The sequence below is a fragment of the Chlorocebus sabaeus genome, chromosome 1, assembly GCF_047675955.1.
Source record: "Chlorocebus sabaeus isolate Y175 chromosome 1, mChlSab1.0.hap1, whole genome shotgun sequence".
In the NCBI taxonomy this organism is placed as follows: Eukaryota; Metazoa; Chordata; class Mammalia; order Primates; family Cercopithecidae; genus Chlorocebus; species Chlorocebus sabaeus.
Window position 1 is genome coordinate 58063453 of NC_132904.1, and position 19213 is coordinate 58082665.

Here is a 19213-nt window from a genome sequence, read left to right on the forward strand (position 1 = left end):
TCATGCAAATACAACCCCATGATCTGCCTTTTCTTTTGAAAATTCTTATGGCCATTTTACAGAATAAGCTGTCTTTCAGCCCTTGTATCACTAGAGCTGAAGGACACTTTGTGCAGGAAAGGAAACTGGTCCTGGTACTTCTATGGCACACAGAGATAGGGTTGTTTATAGAGTTGGTGAGGCAGACATGCCTGTGTAGTAGATATACTTTCACCCTGTAATTATCAATGAATTGCTAGGAGTATGTTTACACACAGTTATATTGCCCATATCCAAGGCTGCTGTTTGTTGAGTCCAGAGTTGGACTGTGTTCACTAGGTAAAATCATAAACAGAGGCTACTATGTGGCTGAAAGATACACAAGCTTGAAAAAAAAAATTGATTCCATCCAATCACAATAAGATTACAGAAAAAAAATCCCATAAGCAAAAAATCTTTGGGTTCTTTACACCAGTTCCCCATAATTTCTCCACTATACTTGACTGGGAGTTCTTTACACCTTTTCTGTCAAGCAGCTCTCATATACCAGGTGAATAATGTGAGATTTAGACAGTAGTCATTGTGGAGTAACCTTTCTCCAGATAAGGCACAGACTGACTAGTAGCAGAGACAGAACTCTTCAATTGCTAGTCCTCTAAACATGTATACTTTATAAACCACTAGAGGACTGAAGTATCTTTTTATTTTCTGTCTTTATCACTAGGATGTAAATTATATGGGGTAAGAAATTTATCTGTTTTAGTCACCAGTGTGTCTTCAGGGCCTAAACGGAATCTGACATATGCTGAGTGCTGAATAAAAATTTGTTAAAATTTTGTGTTCAAACTCAAATTCATTGAAAAACATGAGTAAAAGGATAAAACAAAACTCTACTATTTATTAGCATTATTATTGTTATTTTAATTACTTTGTAAACAAAGACAGCCTAGAAATATGCAGGTAGGTTTTGGACAAATAGAAGAAAGTAAAGCAGAAAATTATAAAATGAAATGGATGTGGGAGTTCAAGAAAGGTTAAAACAAATTTTAAAAAATGGTGGATTGTAATTATTGATCTTCAGAGGATCCTAATTTATATAAATTAGCAGCATTTCCAGAGACACTGGTACCACCATCCCATAGATACTATGGAATACTATAATGCTTTATTTCATTACTCATGTTCTTTCTTTCAGAAATAGGTCTTAGTAGAAAGTATAAAATTTCAGTAGACATACTGTGTCACCTGGAAAGAGCAGAAACACAAAACCCACTTGAGGAATTCATTTTTCTGTTTGTTTGTGTGTGCTTACATTTTACCCCTTCAGTTTACATCTAAGCCAATCATAGTTTCTGAGAACCCAGCATCCTGTGGATAACCCGCTTCAGTGCAACCTTCACTTCATTATTCCTTAAGCTGTAGATGATGGGGTTCAACATGGGAGTCACCACTGTGTAAGAGAGTGATAGCAGCTTCTTACTCTCAGGAGAGGCACTAGATCGGGGTCGGAAATACATGAGGATGGCAGTGCTGTAGAAGAGGGAGACAACTAGGAGATGGGAGGAACAGGTGGAAAAGGCCTTGTGTTTGCCCTCAGCCGACGGCATCCTGAAGATAGTGGAGAGGATGCGGACATAGGATCCCAGGATCAGCAAGAAAGGAAAGAGAATGAATAGAACAGTGGCTGTCAGAGCCTCCAGTTCAAACAGAGAGGTGTCAGCACAGACCAGTGCAATAACAGGAGGACTGTCACAGAAGAAGTGGTTCACCCTGTTGGGGCCACAAAAAGGGAAACTGAAAATCCATGTCGTTTGCACAGTGGCCACTGGAAACCCTGAGAACCAAGAGGCAGCTGCCAGCTGGCCACAGGATCTGTGGCCTATGATGACTGGGTAGTGCAAGGGGTCACAGATGGCCACATAGCGGTCATATGCCATGGTGGCCAGGAGGTAGCACTCAGCAGCTCCAAAAAAGAAGAAGAAATACATCTGAGTGGCACATCCAAGGAAGGAGATGGTTGTGTCTTGAATGATCAGGGTCCCCAGCATCTTGGGCACAATAACCAAGTTGAAACCTATCTCCAGGAAGGACAAATTTCTGAGGAAGAAGTACATAGGACTTTGTAGTGCAGAGTCAGCTATAGTGACCAGGATGATGAGGACATTGCCCATTAAAGTAACCAGGTAAATGGTCAAGAAAAGAAGAAACAGCAGAGCCTGAAGCTCAGTGGACAGGGATGAGAAGCTCACAAGAACAAATTCACTGACAATTGTCCAGTTTTCCCACATCATTCTTCAGCCAAGGACTTCACTGGGCATTCAAAATCTAGGAAGGTAGAAGAAATCTCATATGTTATTTATACCTCTATTATATTCTTATAAAGGCCTCATTCTCTACTTTCCTTGTTATAGTTGTTGAGGATCAAACGTCTATACTCTCCAAAATATAATAAAACAAACTTGGCCATTAGATTCACAGTTTTTGGGGAGAAGAATTCTACTTTTCCAGACTTAATTAACATATCATATATATCTATACATGTCCTGATTTTTCTGTTCTCTGTAGAGAATGGCCAAAATCACAGCTTTACGTTCATGCTCCTACCTATCTCTCTTCAATAATGTGCTAAGAAAGGCAGGCCAAGCATTTATGAAGAGAGAGGTCTTGATATATGATGAAAACTGGTGAGGTCAGGCGGGTGTATTTTTTGCAAAACAAAAATGTAGAAAGGAGAAAAATCAAAGAAACTGATTCAACAATTACTAAATGATTCCTGAGGAGGAGACCCAAATGTGTCTCAGTCTCAAGAAACCCATACTCAGGAAGGTTTCACTGTGTTGTAAGAATATCAATACACTCTGAAAATTGCCATGTAAACAAGAAGACACATAACATAGGCAGTGTGGCTTATCTTGATCCCAGGGATGAGTATTTTCCAAGTAGTTTTATGTGTCAAGATAGCATCAGAACCATGGACAGAATCTAGATGGGTTCAGCATGAACTTTTTCATCAGCTCTCCTGGTTGACTTGTGTCTTCACTCTCAAGAAACTTGAAGCTCACATTTTACATATTAATAAAATACAACTTAAATATACAAGTTTGATTAATAATATGAAATCCCATGAAAAGGAAATAAAAGATTTCATCATGGCATTAATAATGAAGCTTCAAAATTGGGACCCTGAAATTCTTTTTGATGACCATAAATATATGGAGGATCTTCGGAGCAAGATGGCCGAATAGGAACAGCTCCAGTCTCTAGCTCCCAGCGTGAGTGACACAGACAACGGGTGATTTCTGCATTTTCAACTGAGGTACCAGGTTCATCTCACTGGGAAGTGCCAGACAATCAGCACTGGTCAGCTGGTGCAGCCCGACCAGCAAGAGCTGAAGCAGGGCACGGTATCACCTCACCTGGGAAACGCAAGGGGGAAGGGAATCCCTTTTCCTAGCCAGGGGAATTGAGACACACAACACCTGGAAAATCGGGTAACTCCCACCCTAATACTGCGCTTTACCAAGGGTCTTAGCAAAGGGCACACCAGGAGATTATATCACACACCTGGCTGGGAGGGTCCCATTCTCACGGAGCCTCCCTCATTGCTAGCACAGCAGTCTGCATTCTAACTGCAAGGCAGCAGCCAGGCTGGGGGAGGGGCGCCTGCCATTGCTGAGGCTAAAGTAGGTAAACACAGCTGCCTGGAAGCTCGAACTGGGTGGAGCCCACAGCAGCTCAAGGAGGCCGGCCTGTCTCTGTAGACTCCACCTCTGGGGACAGGGCATAGCTAAACAAAAAGCAGCAGAAACCTCTTCAGATGCAAATGACCCTGTCTGACAGCTTTGAAGAGAGCAGTGGATCTCCCAACACTGAGGTTGAGATCTGAGAACTGACAGACTGCCTGCTCAAGTGGGTCCCTGACCCTTGAGTAGCCTACCTGGGAGACATCCCCCACTAGGTGCAGACTGACGTCCCACACCTCACACGGCAGGGTACACCCCTGAGACGAAGCTTCCAGAGCAACAATCAGACAGGAACACTTGCTGTTCAGCAATATTCTATCTTCTGCAGCCTCTGCTGCTGATACCCAGGCAAACAGGGTCTGGAGTGGACCTCAGGCAATCTCCAACAGACCTACTGCTGAGGGTCCAGACTGTTAGAAGGAAAACTAACAAACAGGAAGGACACCCACACCAAAACCCCATCAGTACATCACCATCATCAAAGACCAAAGGCAGATAAAACCACAAAGATGAGGAAAAAGCAGGGCAGAAAAACTGGAAATTCAAAAAATCAGAGCGCATCTCCCCCTCAAAAGGAATGCAGTTCATCACCAGCAACAGATCAAAGTTGGACAGAGAATGACTTTGATGAACTGAGAGAAGAACTCTCAATAAATTTGGTATTCATGGAACATATCTCAAAATAATCAGAGCTATTTATGACAAACCCACAGCCAATATCATACTGAATGGGCAAAACCTGGAAGCATTCTCTTTGAAAACTGGCACAAGACAGGGATGCCCTCTCTTGCCACTACTATTCAACATAGTGTTTGAAGTTCTGTCTAGGGCAGTCAGGCAAGAGAAAGAAATCAAGGGTATTCAGTTAGGAAAAGAGGAAGTCAAATTGTCCCTGTTTGCAGATGACATGATTGTATATTTAGAAAACCCCATTGTCTCAGCCCAAAATCCCCTTAAGCTGATAAGCAACTTCAGCAAAGTCTCAGGATACAAAATCAATGTGCAAAAATCACAAGCATTCTTATACACCAGTAACAGACAAACAGAGAGCCAAATCATGAATGAACTTCCATTCACAATTGTTTCAAAGAGAATAGAATACCTAGGAATCCAACTTACAAGGGATGTAAAGGAGCTCTTCAAGGAGAACTACAAACCACTACTCAGTGAAATAAAAGAGGATACAAACAAATGGAAGAACATACCATGCTCATGGATAGGAAGAATCAATATCGTGAAAATGGCCATACTGCCCAAGGTAATCTATAGATTCAATGCCATCCCCATCAAGCTACCAATGACTTTCTTCACAGAATTGGAAAAAAAACTGCTTTAAAGTTCATATGGAACCAAAAAAGACCCCGCATTGCCAAGACAATCCTAAGTTAAAAGAACAAAGCTGGAGGCATCACGCTACCTGACATCAAACTACACTATAAGGCTACAGTAATGAAAACAGCATGGTACTGGTACCAAAACAGAGATATAGACCAATGGAACAGAACAGAGTCCTCAGAAATAATACCACACATCTACAGCCATCTGATCTTTGACAAGCCTCAGAAAAACAAGAAATGGGGAAAGGATTCTCTATTTAATAAATGGTGCTGGGAAAATTGGCTAGCCATAAGTAGAAAGCTGAAACTGGATCCTTTCCTTACTCCTTATACGAAAATTAATTCAAGATGGATTAGAGACTTAAATGTCAGACCTAATGCCATGAAAACCCTAGAAGAAAACCTAGGTAGTACCATTCAGGACATAGGCATGGGCAAGGACTTCATGTCTAAAACACCAAAAGCAACAGCAACAAAAGCCAAAATTGATAAATGGGATCTAATTAAATAAAGAGCTTCTGCACAGCAAAAGAAACTACCATCAGAGTGAACAGGCAACCTACAGAATGGGAGAAAATTTTTGCCATCTACTCAGCTGACAAAGGGCTAATATCCAGAACCTACAAAGAACTCAAACAAATTTACAAGAAAAAAACAAACAACCCCATCAAAAAGTGGGCAAAGGATATGAACAGACAGTTCTCAAAAGAAGACATGCATACAGCCAACAGACACATGAAAAAATGCTCATCGTCACTGGCCATCAGAGAAATGCAAATCAAAACCACAATGAGATACCATCACCAGTTAGAATGGCAATCATTAAAAAGTCAGGAAACAACAGGTGCTGGAGAGGATGTGGAGAAATAGGAACACTTTTACACTGTTGGTGGGATTGTATACTAGTTCAACCATTATGGAAAACACTATGGCGATTCCTCAAGGATCTAGAACTAGATGTACCATATGACCCAGCCATCCCATTACTGGGTATATACCCAAAGGATTATAAATCATGCTGCTATAAAGACACATGCACACATATGTTTATTGCGGCACTATTCACAATAGCAAAGACTTGGAATCAACCCAAATGTCCATCAGTGACAGACTGGATTAAGAAAATGTGGCACATATACACCATGGAATACTATGCAGCCATAAAAAGGGATGAGTTTGTGTCCTTTGTAGGGACATGGATGCAGCTGGAAACCATCATTCTCAGCAAACTATCACAAGAACAGAAAACCAAACACCGCATGTTCTCACTCATAGGTGGGAACTGAACAATGAGATCACTTGGATTCGGGAAGGGGAACATCACACACAGGGGCCTATTATGGGGAGGGGGGGAGGGGGAGGGATGGCACTGGGAGTTATACCTGATGTAAATGACGAGTTGATGGGTGCTGACAAGTTGACGGGTGCAGCACACCAACATGGCACAAGTATACATATGTAAACCTGCACATTGTGCACATGTACCCTAGAACTTAACATATAATAATAAAAAAAAACATATGGAGGAATAAAATCTGAAGCACTTAGCGTGTTGTCTGCTATACTGTACATGCTCCATAAATGTTAACCATTATAATTATTGATATAATGCTAGACCTATCTTCCAAAATCTTCTTATCCAACTCATTGCCAAAACTCACTATAGCCCCTAATATTCAATCTCTAAAATAAAATAATTTATTCAATAAACGTTGATTATCAGAAGATAATTCTGTATGCTATTCTCTGTTTTAGATACTGAAGATAATATATTAGCAAATAAAACAAGCAAAAATCTCTGCCCTCATAAAACTCGTCTTATTATAGGGAAGACAGGTTATAAACAAATTATGTTAGGCTAGGCACAGAGGCTCACGCTTGTAATCCCAGTACTTTGGGAGGCCGAGGCTGGTGGATCACCTGAGGTCGGGAGTTCAAGACTAGCCTGACCAACACAGAGAAACCCTGTCTCTACTAAAAATACAAAATTAGCTCCGCGTGGTGGTGCGTGCCTGTAATCCCAGCTACTCAGGAGGCTGAGGCAGGAGAATTGCTGGAACACGGTGGGGGTGGGGGGGTTGGGGGCTGGGGGCAGAAGTTGCGGTGAGCCGCTGAGATCACACACTGCACTCCAACATGGGCAACAAGGGTGAAATTCTATCTCAAAAATAAATAAATAAATAATGTTAGTAGAAAGTATAGTATATAAGAGCAATGGAAAAGAATAAATTAGTAGAGAAGGAGATAAACATTTAGGGGTGGAAAGTGTCAGAGAAAGCTTCAATGAGAATATGATATTTGAGTAAAGTTCTGAGCAGGTGCAAGAGGTGAATTTAGATTGGTGAAGGAAAGAGGGCAGTAAAGAGAAAAAAATGAGAAAATGCTATTTTAATTTTTTTGCTGATTCACATTCATTTAAAACAATTCAACTAGAGAATCCCTTCTTTTACGAAAACATCCTTGATACCTCATCTACTTTCATAGTAAGAAAGAACATTTATGAAGCATCAAATAAGCACCACACATCATTCCAAGTATTTTGCATGTATTATCTTATTTGATTCTCACAACACCTGAAGATACAGATAGTATTATTATACTCATTTTACAGTCAAGGAACCTGAGACACAGAGAAGCTGAGTAGTTTTTTCAGCAAGTGTTGGCATCCTGGGTTGTCTGAGTCTAAGTCAGGGATTTGGCTGTCAAGTGATACTTGCACTCACTTTTTGAGAATGGGAATAAATCTGAGCCCACAGGTGAGGACAAGCCAGTATCCAGTACAGGATGGTAGTAAGAACAAATAACACAATTTCTAAAGATGGGCAGAAAATTTCAATATATTAGTAACATTGGAGAATTGGAATACCACTTTCATAGTTCTTATTTTAGAATAATCATTATTATATGTATCTGTCTCATATGGTAGATGACATACTCCTTGAAATAGAAATTGTGTTATTCAATTTTTTACCCCAATGCCTAGAAAGGTAGATGCCCAATAAATTGTTATTGAATGAATTTAATAATAATGAAGAAAATGTGGTAATCAGGGAAACATCTATACAGACACAAAGTAGGTACAGTGAGACCCATTCATAAGGAATTTAGACAAAGGCACAAAAGAATATAGTATAGCATCATACAATTAACACAGACTTAAACAATGATAAGAGATCTAAATGTACTTGTCTGCTTCCTCCACCTCAAACCTCCTCTTTATAGCTACCCATTTCAGTAAATGGCACCACCCCAAAGTATAAGCCAAGAACTCGGATATAATCCTTCAATTTGTCCCCCAAATTTGATAATTTTTACTCCTAAAAACTAATTCAGTGTCACCTTCTTCAGCTCTACCACCACTGCCTTTAGGTTCTGGATTCATTTTCTGGCCTGGAGTATGGTAGGAACCTGCTTCCGGTTCATTCTCTTCAAACCATCCTTGGCTTGTATGTGATCTGTCAGCAACTCTGGTTAAGTCACTTACCTGCTTAATGTCTTTCAATTACTCCATATGGCCCCTGGGATAAAGTAAATCCTTTGACAAGGTGTTTTCCTATGATCTCTGCTTATTTTTCCAGTTTCAAATCCCCAGTGCAGCTGATTTTTCAGTCACACAAAAATACTTTGTGTTCCTTCACACGTCGTAGTCTCTCAGCACTCCTATGTTTATGCATCCAGCACTCTTCTGTTGGAATCCTTCCCCTGAAACTATGTATAACTTCTTTTTTAGGTTTTGGGTTATTCTTACTTGCTTTACTTCAAATTCTTTACCCTTAGTCTCTATATTTTTAATTGATATGTAATAGTTGGACATATTTTGGGAGTACATGTGATATTTTGATACATGTATACAATGCATAATGATCAAATCAGGATATTTGGGATATCCATCACCTCAACCATCATTTCTTCGTGTTGGGATGGTCATTATGTTAAGTAAAATAAGCCAGGCACAGAAAGATAAATATCACATGTTCTTACTCATATGTAGGAGTTTTAAAAGTATAACCTTCTGCTCATCTTGTAAGAATTGGCTAAAACATCACTTTTTGAAGTTTCTTGTCCTCCCTTGGCAGAATCAATACTTTTTTTTTCTGTCTCATAACGCTTTGTGTAAAACTCTTAGAGTATTTTTATAATTGTGTACCTGTGCATCTATTTATATTATCTTAATTGTTAACAACGTGAGGACAAATCCATTTGTTCATCCTGTATTTTTTGCACCTAACAAAGTGCTTAACTCCAAGTGCTCCGTATTTAATGCAGCCTAAAGTTGAATTATTTTTATAGCACTTTGATGACACTGTTGGATCTCTAACTGAGCCTACAAAGTCAGAACTCTTATGGATATTTTTTAATAGGTGGTATATTACTGGGTTTTGTCTTCCAAGGTTTATTTCTTTTGTTTAAATATTTTGCTGTGTTCTGAGAAAATATTTTAAAAGCTTTATTCTAATATAATAGCTTTACATTTCTCAGTGTGCCTTGGGTATCCACTCCCCTAAAATATTTAATCAAAATGTTTCCCGGGAGAGGGTCAAGACACTCAGACACATCAATTAAACCATATCCTAAAATTGACACCAATTTTTTATTCTATACTTTCTGGGCAAAGCTATCTATTTTTTCTCTCAGTGACCTTAAATCATTTCAGATACTGGTTGGGTTTTTTAAAAACACAGTTATAAGTGTTGTCATCTGTTAATGTGGCAACAGAGAGCTCATGAAAGAATTAGTCAAATATCTTGTTGAAGCACAGCTAAACCATTTTGGCTCTCATTCCTTAATCTGAGATCTAACGTCAACTTCCTTGTAAAGCCTTTTGGATCATCCTCATTCCCCATATGGGTATAATTAATTGTTCTCTCCTTGTGTTCATCATAACATTTAAAAGTACCCTTATTATAACAATGGTTTTATATATTAATTATTTTTACATATATGTTCTCTCCTGCAAATTATATACTCCTTGGAGACACAAACAAAATCACATCCATCATTATGTCCATATTACATTGCTTGGTACATATTAAGTAATAATAAATATTTATTGAATTATGAATTAACATTTATTTTAATAATAATAGTGAATTGGCCTACCATATGAGTATTTATCTTAAAAAGTTAATGATGTTCTTTGTCATGAAATTATTAGTGAATCCATCATGGATTAAAGTAATTGTTTTTTAAGTTTTTGTAAAAAATCCTTTTAACAATGTTTTGAATTATTGTCTGTTTTAAATTATAAGAGAAATGGAAATAAATGTAGAATTATAAAACTCTGTACAAACTGAATTCTTATTGTCCTTATTATTATCACTGATATTACTATAGTTTAAAAAAAAAAAAACCTCTGAACAAAAATTTTTAGTGAAACAGTGCTGGATAGACAGAAAAAAATCCAATGAAGTGTAACCAAGGCCCATTATAGTTGAAACCAGAGAAAAAAGTGCAAAACAGCGTAGTTTGAGAATTTCCTGAAGATATACAACCAGATACTAGTTAGCCACTGGCCAACATGTGACTAAAGGCTGGGAAGAAAAAGGTTCTAAGGCTGAAAATTCAGACATTATCAGAGTATTGCTGCATATTCAGTAAATGAAGCTGAGAGAACGCACATATACCTAATAGTAGGTTTGGTTTTATTTGTTTATTTGTTTTTTACTTTTAGAGCAGGGATGTCCTCTCCTTTTTTACAAACCAGGTTTTATAGGGAATTGCAATACTTAAATCCATAAGGAAAAGCCAGGGCAGGGGCAGGGCCTCAGGGCTCTACTGCTTGGGTTTTACTTTCTCTTGTCCCCTGAAATGTCCCCCTCAGGCATCTTAAGGGCCCTAGGGCTGCAAGAAATACAATGTGAAAACCCGATTTAGGACTTTTCAAGTGTCTCCTCATACTTGTAATTCTATATTTTCCTTCATTTGCCTTCATCCCTCTTTAACCTTCTCCTTCATATTTTCTCTTTGGATTTATCCTTCCCTCACTTTCTCTTTCATACCCTTCGACTTCTCTTCTGTTTTTAGTTTTTTAGGTTTTTCCTCTAAGTAGGGAAGGGATGGTAGAGGGGAAGTTGCTGGGAAGATGTGAAGTATTCCTATAACTGCACGCATGTAGCTATAGCTGTCAGGCTGTTATCATGCAATATAATTCAGGTACTGTTTTACTACTGGTCTTGCAAAGCACGGAACCTTTGATAAGTGTGGTTGTGGCTGTATCCATCAGAGACAGATGGGAGAGAACCCTAGCGGGAGGGAAAAGCTAGGCGGAAACTTAGTTGAGGTTGCCTGGTCAGCCGCTTCTCTGTCCAGAATTTTTCCTTTCAGGGATAATATCTTAGAGAGTCTGTGTTTTGTTTCAGTATGGAAGAACTGGATAACATAAGAACTTTGTGAAACTACCACATAAATGATGGTCTGAGACCACATAGTTGCAATGGCAAGGACTTTGGAGCCTTAAGTTCAGAGTTAAAATTCTGGCTGTTTATTTATTCATTTATTTATTTTTAACTGAGATGCTGAGCTGCTGACATGACCTTTTCTGAATTATGTTTTTATCAATTGTAAAATGGTAATTGTAATAAATGTCCTACCTACCTGTCAGGGTAGTTGTGAGAGTGAAATGAGAGATAATATATACGTAAACATTTTGAACATTCGAAAGCACAATACATATCTTACCATTATGTTCTATCCTTTCCTAGATTCCCTAATTTGTCAAGTCCTATAAAACTCCAGGTTCTTTGCTTGAGGCCCATGCTCTCTTTTCTTGTCTTTGAGAAATGTACCCAAAAAGACACATTTTTTATGGTGAGCCTCTATACAAGAGGTTTCAAGTCTGTGCCCCACCCTCTTACCCTTTACTCACCTCCCGCCAGTGACATCTGTCTGTATAAATTCCAGAGAAACCCTGGTCTATATCAGTCACTCTAGAACAGCCTTAGGCTATTTCTGAGTGAATGACTGCAGGGGAGTCCTAAATTATGGCTTTGTCTGTGTAAGTCGTTGCAGAGAAGCCCTGGGCTGTGTCGGAGGCATCAGTCATTCCAAAGATGCTCTGGGCTGTGCTTGTCTCAGTCCACAATGCTAGTGAATTCTGGATTATACCTTTGTCACATTCTCAAAGAAGCTTTGTCCCAGGGTTGTGTCAGTCACTCCAGGCAAATCCTGGGCTGTGGCTGGGTCAGTCCCTCTAAAGAAGCCCCCAGCTGTGCAGCATGTCACTCTAGAGCAGTTCTGCACTGAGTCTGTGCAGTCACTCTAGAGTATTCCAGACTGGGTCTCAGGATTATTTCATTCCCTGCTGTTTACTGCAGGGAAGTGATTCCCCCAGTGCTTTGTTTTCCTAAGGTGAAGTCATAGATTCACTTTCTGACAGGTATGAGTTTTGGGGAGTTCCCAGGAGTGCAAAAATTCTTGAAGATTCTGCAATCTTATAATTAGAGGAAGGTCTTTACAGTAGCTCCAACTTTTTCTGCACTTGTGAGGCTACAAGTATAAAGGGACAAAACTCAGTGGTCTATCTATCCTCCAAGGTTTGTACCCAAGAGAGATTAGAGGAGTGTACCAGTATTCTTTCCATAGTTCCCCTCACTTTTCATTCTTTTGGGCTGGTTCTCAGGAGTATTTCTGATCTGAACTCAGAAGTTTTCAGACATGAGGAAGATAACCAATTAATCATTGTCTAAACGAAGTAGAGAATATTAATAAAAACCATAAAGAGTTCACTGGGGATGCTGTTGGTTGGGGAGGTTATTAACTCCATGCTAAGATGAAGAAACTCCAACTAACAGTGTCAACATTCTAACCTTTCTGCAATAGGAATTGAAGTTGAGGAAGTAAGGTAAAGTCAATGCTTTGGGATAAAATTCCCCCCCAGACAACAAGGGCTTCATTCAAAGACCCAAATGGACATTGAATATTTCTTACTGTTTTTGAAAGAGATGTTTGATTGCATGTTTCTTACTGAAAGCAGCAATCTTATCTGCCTTGTTACTGTTTGCTTAGTATCTAGCATGGTATCTGCACTTATGTGCTTGAATTTTCCCACAAGGTATATTTAATGTACTGACCTTCTATCTCACTCCTATCTATATAACTTGAGATTTTCTATTTTGATTGATTAGAATGGCATGCTCATCTTGTACTTTGTTCTATGGAAATACTTCACATTCCCCCCCCTCCAAAAAAAGTGTTAATAAAGAGGTTACTCAGTGGATAAAAATTAATAGCTATTTATTGTTCCCCCAATAACCCTTATCTTCTTCCAGGGTATACTCTAAATCCCTGTTGGCTCCCATGCTTACTTGAGATTACAACCAAAGATAATGTGAGAATAGATATGGCCACCTGACTTCTCTCTGCCGTTCTTCCTCTCATCCTCTTCCTCTCCCCTGGTCCTGCTCTCTAGCATTTGGAGGAGTAACAATAGTAACACAGGCTGCAATGACCAATGAACAAATGCACAAGATCCACTTTGGGTCTTGCTTCATTCGTCCAACAAATATTTAGTGAGTGCCTAAAAAGGAGCAAGCACTAGAGATTAAATAATAAATTTAATGGACGTTGTCCTTGGCCTCATGGAACATACAGTTTAGAGGGGGAAGCAAACATCAAACAACCATGTAAAAATGTGAAATTACAACTGTAATCAACATGTAACTAGAAGAAAGCTATGTATCTTCAAAAATAGCACCACCATTTCCCCTTTCCCTGGATATAAACTGTAAGCATGAGAGACCTGGATAATAATTTAATAAAATTATTATGAGCAGCAACCCCAAAGCCTCAGCCATGTTTTAGGATTGCTAAACAACAAGCCTTTATGAGGTAAATCAGTCATCATGAGTTACTTTCTCAGTCCCAGAAATCTCAAAGGGGAGGACTATAAAAGTAGGAGATGAAGGAAAAGAAATATCACTGCCCTATGTAATGATATATGGTTCTGAGTCCATTGTGAAAAATAAAGATACCTTGAAAATAATGAATAAGAAAATATTTATTTTCTACATATGTGTAGACTCTTCTAATAATTAATGCATATCTTTGGGAGATGGGTTTGAATATTTGTGTTTGGTTCAAATTACTCATAGAACAATCACACTGGTGGGTAGATGTTGAACTTGGAGAGGTCACCATACATTGAACTGTGTTCTAGATTTAGGGTGTTAGTGGTCATTATTTTCCATGGTAATCTTTTTGTTTGTACAAATTGATGGGGCACATGTGAAACTTTATTACATATACATGCCGCATGATCAAGTGATCAAGTCAGAGTAATTAGGGTCCATCATCCTGGAACAATACATTTCTATTTAACTATAGTCAACAGGGTCATTTTTAAATGTTCTGATTAAATTCTTTTGTTTTTTTCTTGATTCATACACTCAGATGATGACAAGCACTTCTAAAACGAGGACTGTAGTGGACACTGTTGTAGTTCCTTCTTAATACTTCTGAATCACTTTTACTGGCTCTGTGCCTCCTTTCTCAGCTTCTTCAAGCTTTACTTTAAAAAAATTATCAAGGTAATGAACATATCCATCACCTCCAAATGTTTCCTTGAGGGGGGTAGCAGGCAGGGGGTGGGACAGCGGTAAGAACACTTAGTATAGCCTTTACTTGATTTCTTTCTAACAGCTTACACCTGCAACCTTCAAAAGAATGTCCTTGGGCATTAGGAACCCTCTCCAGGACACAGAGGTGCCTGAGAGTTTTACTTGTCTCCTTTGCTCACCCCACAGTCCATCAGTAGCCAATGGATGGCTGGAGTGGAACTAAAGCCTACTTCCTATGTCCTAATGTGAACAAACTCTGAGAATTATGTATGTCCTGAAATTCCTTGCTGGATCAGGTTGAGTTTGGGATTTCAATTGAAATTGCACCTTTGTTTAGCCTCTTCTCCATTTCTACTCAACTTTCCCCATTCAATTAATGGTTTTGCTTTAACAAGTCAGCTTTACTTGAGTCCTTGCTCCATATCTGATTCTAGGAAAAACTGGCCTGTGATGAAAGTCTTTGGTCCTAAGACAAGTCTAATTCCCATTGGTTGAGGGTAGATATTCCTAAAATGTGGAAAGGGATTCATAACATGGAGATATTTTTCTTCTGCTCTGCATTAGCAATAAAAACACAAAAATGAAAATGATGATCATAATAATGATGAAGCTGGCAATATTCCCTGAGTATGTAATATATTTATGCCTTGTGCTTTATATATAAATATATAAATATATTTATAAATTCTCTTAATTTTTTTCTCACAACTCTAGGATTTAAGTGGCATTATCTTCTCCATGTTAGAGATGAATAAACAAATTTCAAACTGATATGTAATTTTATGTAACCATAATATTATAATAAAATAAAATATAACATTCAATGTAAGTCATTCATTGTAAAATGAACATATATGTTCATTTATATATAATATATATTAAATACATGTATTTTATATAAATATATATAAAATATATATTCTCTATTAAATATATATTATTAAATATATATTATATAAATATATATTATTAAATATATATTATATAAATATATAAGAAATTTTGTAATTATATGGAAAATAAATGGCAGAGCCTGAACTTAAAACATGAGAAAAATTTATAATTAAAAAATTGGGGTTTTCAACAAGCCATGTGAAATGAACTTAAGCTACACCCGAAATGTTATCTTTGGTCTCCCACATCCATCTCTCCTTCTTCTGCTTCACTGTTGAGCTTCTTACTATTTACTGAACCGAGTTCTTTTTGCTTGCCTCTGCCTTTGCATGTGACATCATGTCTGCCTGCACACATCCCTTCCTCTGTCTGACTCCTTCAAATCCTCAAAACTCAGCTCTGTCTGTCATGTGATACTTCCAGATAGGATTAGTAATCTTTTGTATTTTCCTCTATCCTTTAAAAATATTTTTAATTATTAAGCTATTTCTACCACCAATATATATCTCACTCTTTAAACTTCTCCATAGTGTAAACTGTCTTAGTCATCTTTATAAGAAGAAGCCCAGTGTTTTTACAGAGTAAGCTATTTATACATGTTTTTGGACAACTGATTGTACAAAGGATTACACAAGTTCTACAAAGTTCATTCTTCTTAGACTTTTTATTCACCATTAGAATTTTTATTTGTCTCAATGACTGTTCTTTTTTTTTTTTTTTTTTTGGTCAGAACTGCACTTTTACTAGAAGCTTCATTTCTTTTTCTTCTTCTTTTTTTTTTTTTTTTTTTTTTGAAACGGAGTCTCCCTCTGTCGCCCAGGCTGGAGTGCAGTGGCAGGATCTCAGCTCACTGCAAGCTCCACCTCCTGGGTTCATGCCATTCTCCTGCCTCAGCCTCCCGAGTGGCTGGGACAAAGGCGCCTGCCACCTCACCCGGCTAGTTTTTTGTATTTTTTAGCAGAGACGGGGTTTCACCGTGTTAGCCAAGATGGTCTGGATCTCCTGACCTCGTGATCCGCCGTCTTGGCCTCCCAAAGTGCTGGGATTACAGGCTTGAGCCACCGCGCCCGGGCCTAGAAGCTTCATTTCATGACAGATGTGTTGTATGTGGTGCTGGCAGAGAAGACTGGGGAGAAGGAGGGGCAGAAATACCTGCTGGGATTCCCACAGAACTTCTGAAAACTACTGGGGAAGAAAAGCTGGTGCCCTGTCTCCAGTGCGGGAGAGGCATTGCAGAAGTTGGCAGCCCATGGCCAGCCCACAGGGTTCTTTCCAGTTCCTCTAGAACGGGGTACCCAATCTTTTGGCTTCCCTGGGCCACACTGGAAAAAGAAAACTTGCCTTGGCCACACATAAAATGCACTAACACTAATGATAGCTTATGAGCAAAAATAATGCAAAAAAATCTTATAATGTTTTAAGAAAGTTTACGAATTTGTGTTGGGCCACATTCAAAGCCATCCTGGGCCGCATATGGCCCATGGGCCACACAGGTTGGACAAACTTGCTCTAGAGCTTCCCTAGGAACATCCCTTTGCTAATCACCTGACTGTCCCAGGACCTGGAACCCACTCTTCTAGGCCTTTCCTGACTGTAGAATTGTTGTAAAGTAGTAGTTTGCCCTGATGTTCTCCGTCTCATAAATGTTCCACAGAGGCAAGTCTTTTTAGTGTTAATTAGATGAAAATCAAGACCTGAAGGTGGTATACATCCTGTGAAGGTTGTAGAGCCTGGAAGCTTCCTGACTCAGAAAACTTTAGAGGACAGAATTGGAAAAAGCCTGTCAGTCTTTTTGTGAATCCAGACCTCACTTATCTTATGAGATTGAATGGAGAAACTGATGCCCAAGGAGAGAGGAACTGATGAGATCTCCCAGTGTGGACAGAAGAATAGAATTAGGTATCCACCAAACTATGATCATATTTTGTGCAGCTGAGTAACTGAACTTGGAGAGCGGCCTCTGGTAGATTCAGTCCTTGGGGAAAAAAACAAAAAACAAAAAAAAAAAACGCCTTACCTGTGTCCAACAGGAACATCTGCCTTGTTCAGCTCTGGCTGACATCATGCTTCATGCATGTCCTTCATGCATGTAATATAACAGCTCTATTTCTGTTTTGGCAAAGCCAAAAGAAGAACCAGGGAAGTCTGATTCCCTGTCCTGGCTGAGCTATTAATGGCTGGAGCTGTAGCCAGCTCACTGCTGCCTTGTGTGTCAGAGGCAAGTAAGTGCACTATGAAGTTTGGCCAAGCTCTAGGTCCTGGTTTTGAGAGAGTTGTTCCCACCTGTGCCTCTTTTGTCCTTGCTACTAGTCGAAGGGATGACACCTGTATTTTCCCCCAGGTGTTTCTAGGCTCTTCCTTCCTTTTCTCAGGGAACCTGGTCTTGTTTGAATCTATCGTCCTTTGAGAATATAATGAATTTCAGATGCCAATAGGATAAAATTCAAGAAAGAAAAACCAAACTCCAGGCTAGGGGAAGCAGCATTGTATAGAGAAGCACTACAAGAGTTTGAAGTCAGAGCAACCTAAATTTGATCTCAGCACTGGAACTCTCTGGCTTGTAATGCTTAGCAATTTTGTTAAACTCACTGAGCTTTGGTTTCCACATTTCTTAAAGATAACAAATGTTCTTATTTTACAGAGTTAGTGTTATGATGAAATTAAACGACTTATATTAGTTAAACCTATCGCATGCTGAATAATTGTTCATTAAGTATCTACTAAATGTCAAATACTCTCCTAAGCATTAGGTTATGGAAGTAAAACAAAAAACAAAAACAAATTTGGTTCCTGTACTCATAAAACTTACATTTTAATGGGGAAATGTAAGCTACAATTAGGTAAACTACAAGATAACAAGAACATATGACTAATATAGCTGTTATTGAATCCAGAAGGAAGAAATAGGAAACTGTACGGAAAGTGGGACGCAGACATGTAGACTTTAGCATAAGAATTTTTGCTGTTGTTAGTTGGTCCTAGGCTGGTCATTGTTAAGGAAAATGTAGGAGACATCATCCCCAGTCTCTTGGGTGTTCAGGTGAATTGAATCTACCTAATTTTGAAATAGTTAGTGAACAGTACAAGAAAGAGATAGAATGATATTAAACTGATCCAGGCTTTTAAAAGCCGGTCATTTTGGAGTAAGGAAAAAAAAATTTTTTTTTTTTTGAAGCGGAGTCTTGCTCTGTCACCAGGCTAGAGTGCAATGGCATGATCTCAGCTCACTGCAACCTCTGACTCCCTGGTTCAAGCAATTCCCCTGCCTCAGCCTCCCAAGTAACTGGAATTACAGGCACACACCACCACACCCAGCTTATTTTTGTATTTTTAGTAGAGATGGGGTTTCACCATGTTGGCCAGGATGGTCTCAATTTCCTGACCTTGTGATCCACCTGCCTCAGTCTCCTAAAGTGCTGAGATTAGAGGCGTGAGCCACCACGCCTGGCCGAAATTATTTTTTAAATGTAGCACCATTGTTTAAAAAACTTTTAAGTTCAGGGATATATGTCATGGGAGGTTTTTGTACAGATTATTTTGTCACCCAAGTACTAGGCCTAGTATTCATTAGTTATTTTTTCCTGATTTTCTCCCTCCTTCCACCCTCCACCCTCAAGTAGGCCCCAGTGTCTGTTGTTCCCTCTTTGTATCCATATGTTCTCATCATTTAGGTCCCCCTTGTAAATGAGAATAAATGGTATATGGT

At 38.9% G+C, this 19213-nt stretch overlaps 1 protein-coding gene across 1 annotated transcript; it reads right to left on the minus strand.

The window, feature by feature from the left end:
* Nucleotides 1-1298: 1298 nt before the first annotated feature.
* LOC103241216 (olfactory receptor 10A4) lies at nt 1299-2293 on the minus strand. Its single transcript, XM_008008331.3, has one exon. It carries the CDS (start codon nt 2268-2270, stop codon nt 1323-1325), a length of 948 nt encoding a protein of 315 aa, XP_008006522.2. The 5' UTR covers nt 2271-2293; the 3' UTR covers nt 1299-1322.
* Nucleotides 2294-19213: the final 16920 nt, after the last annotated feature.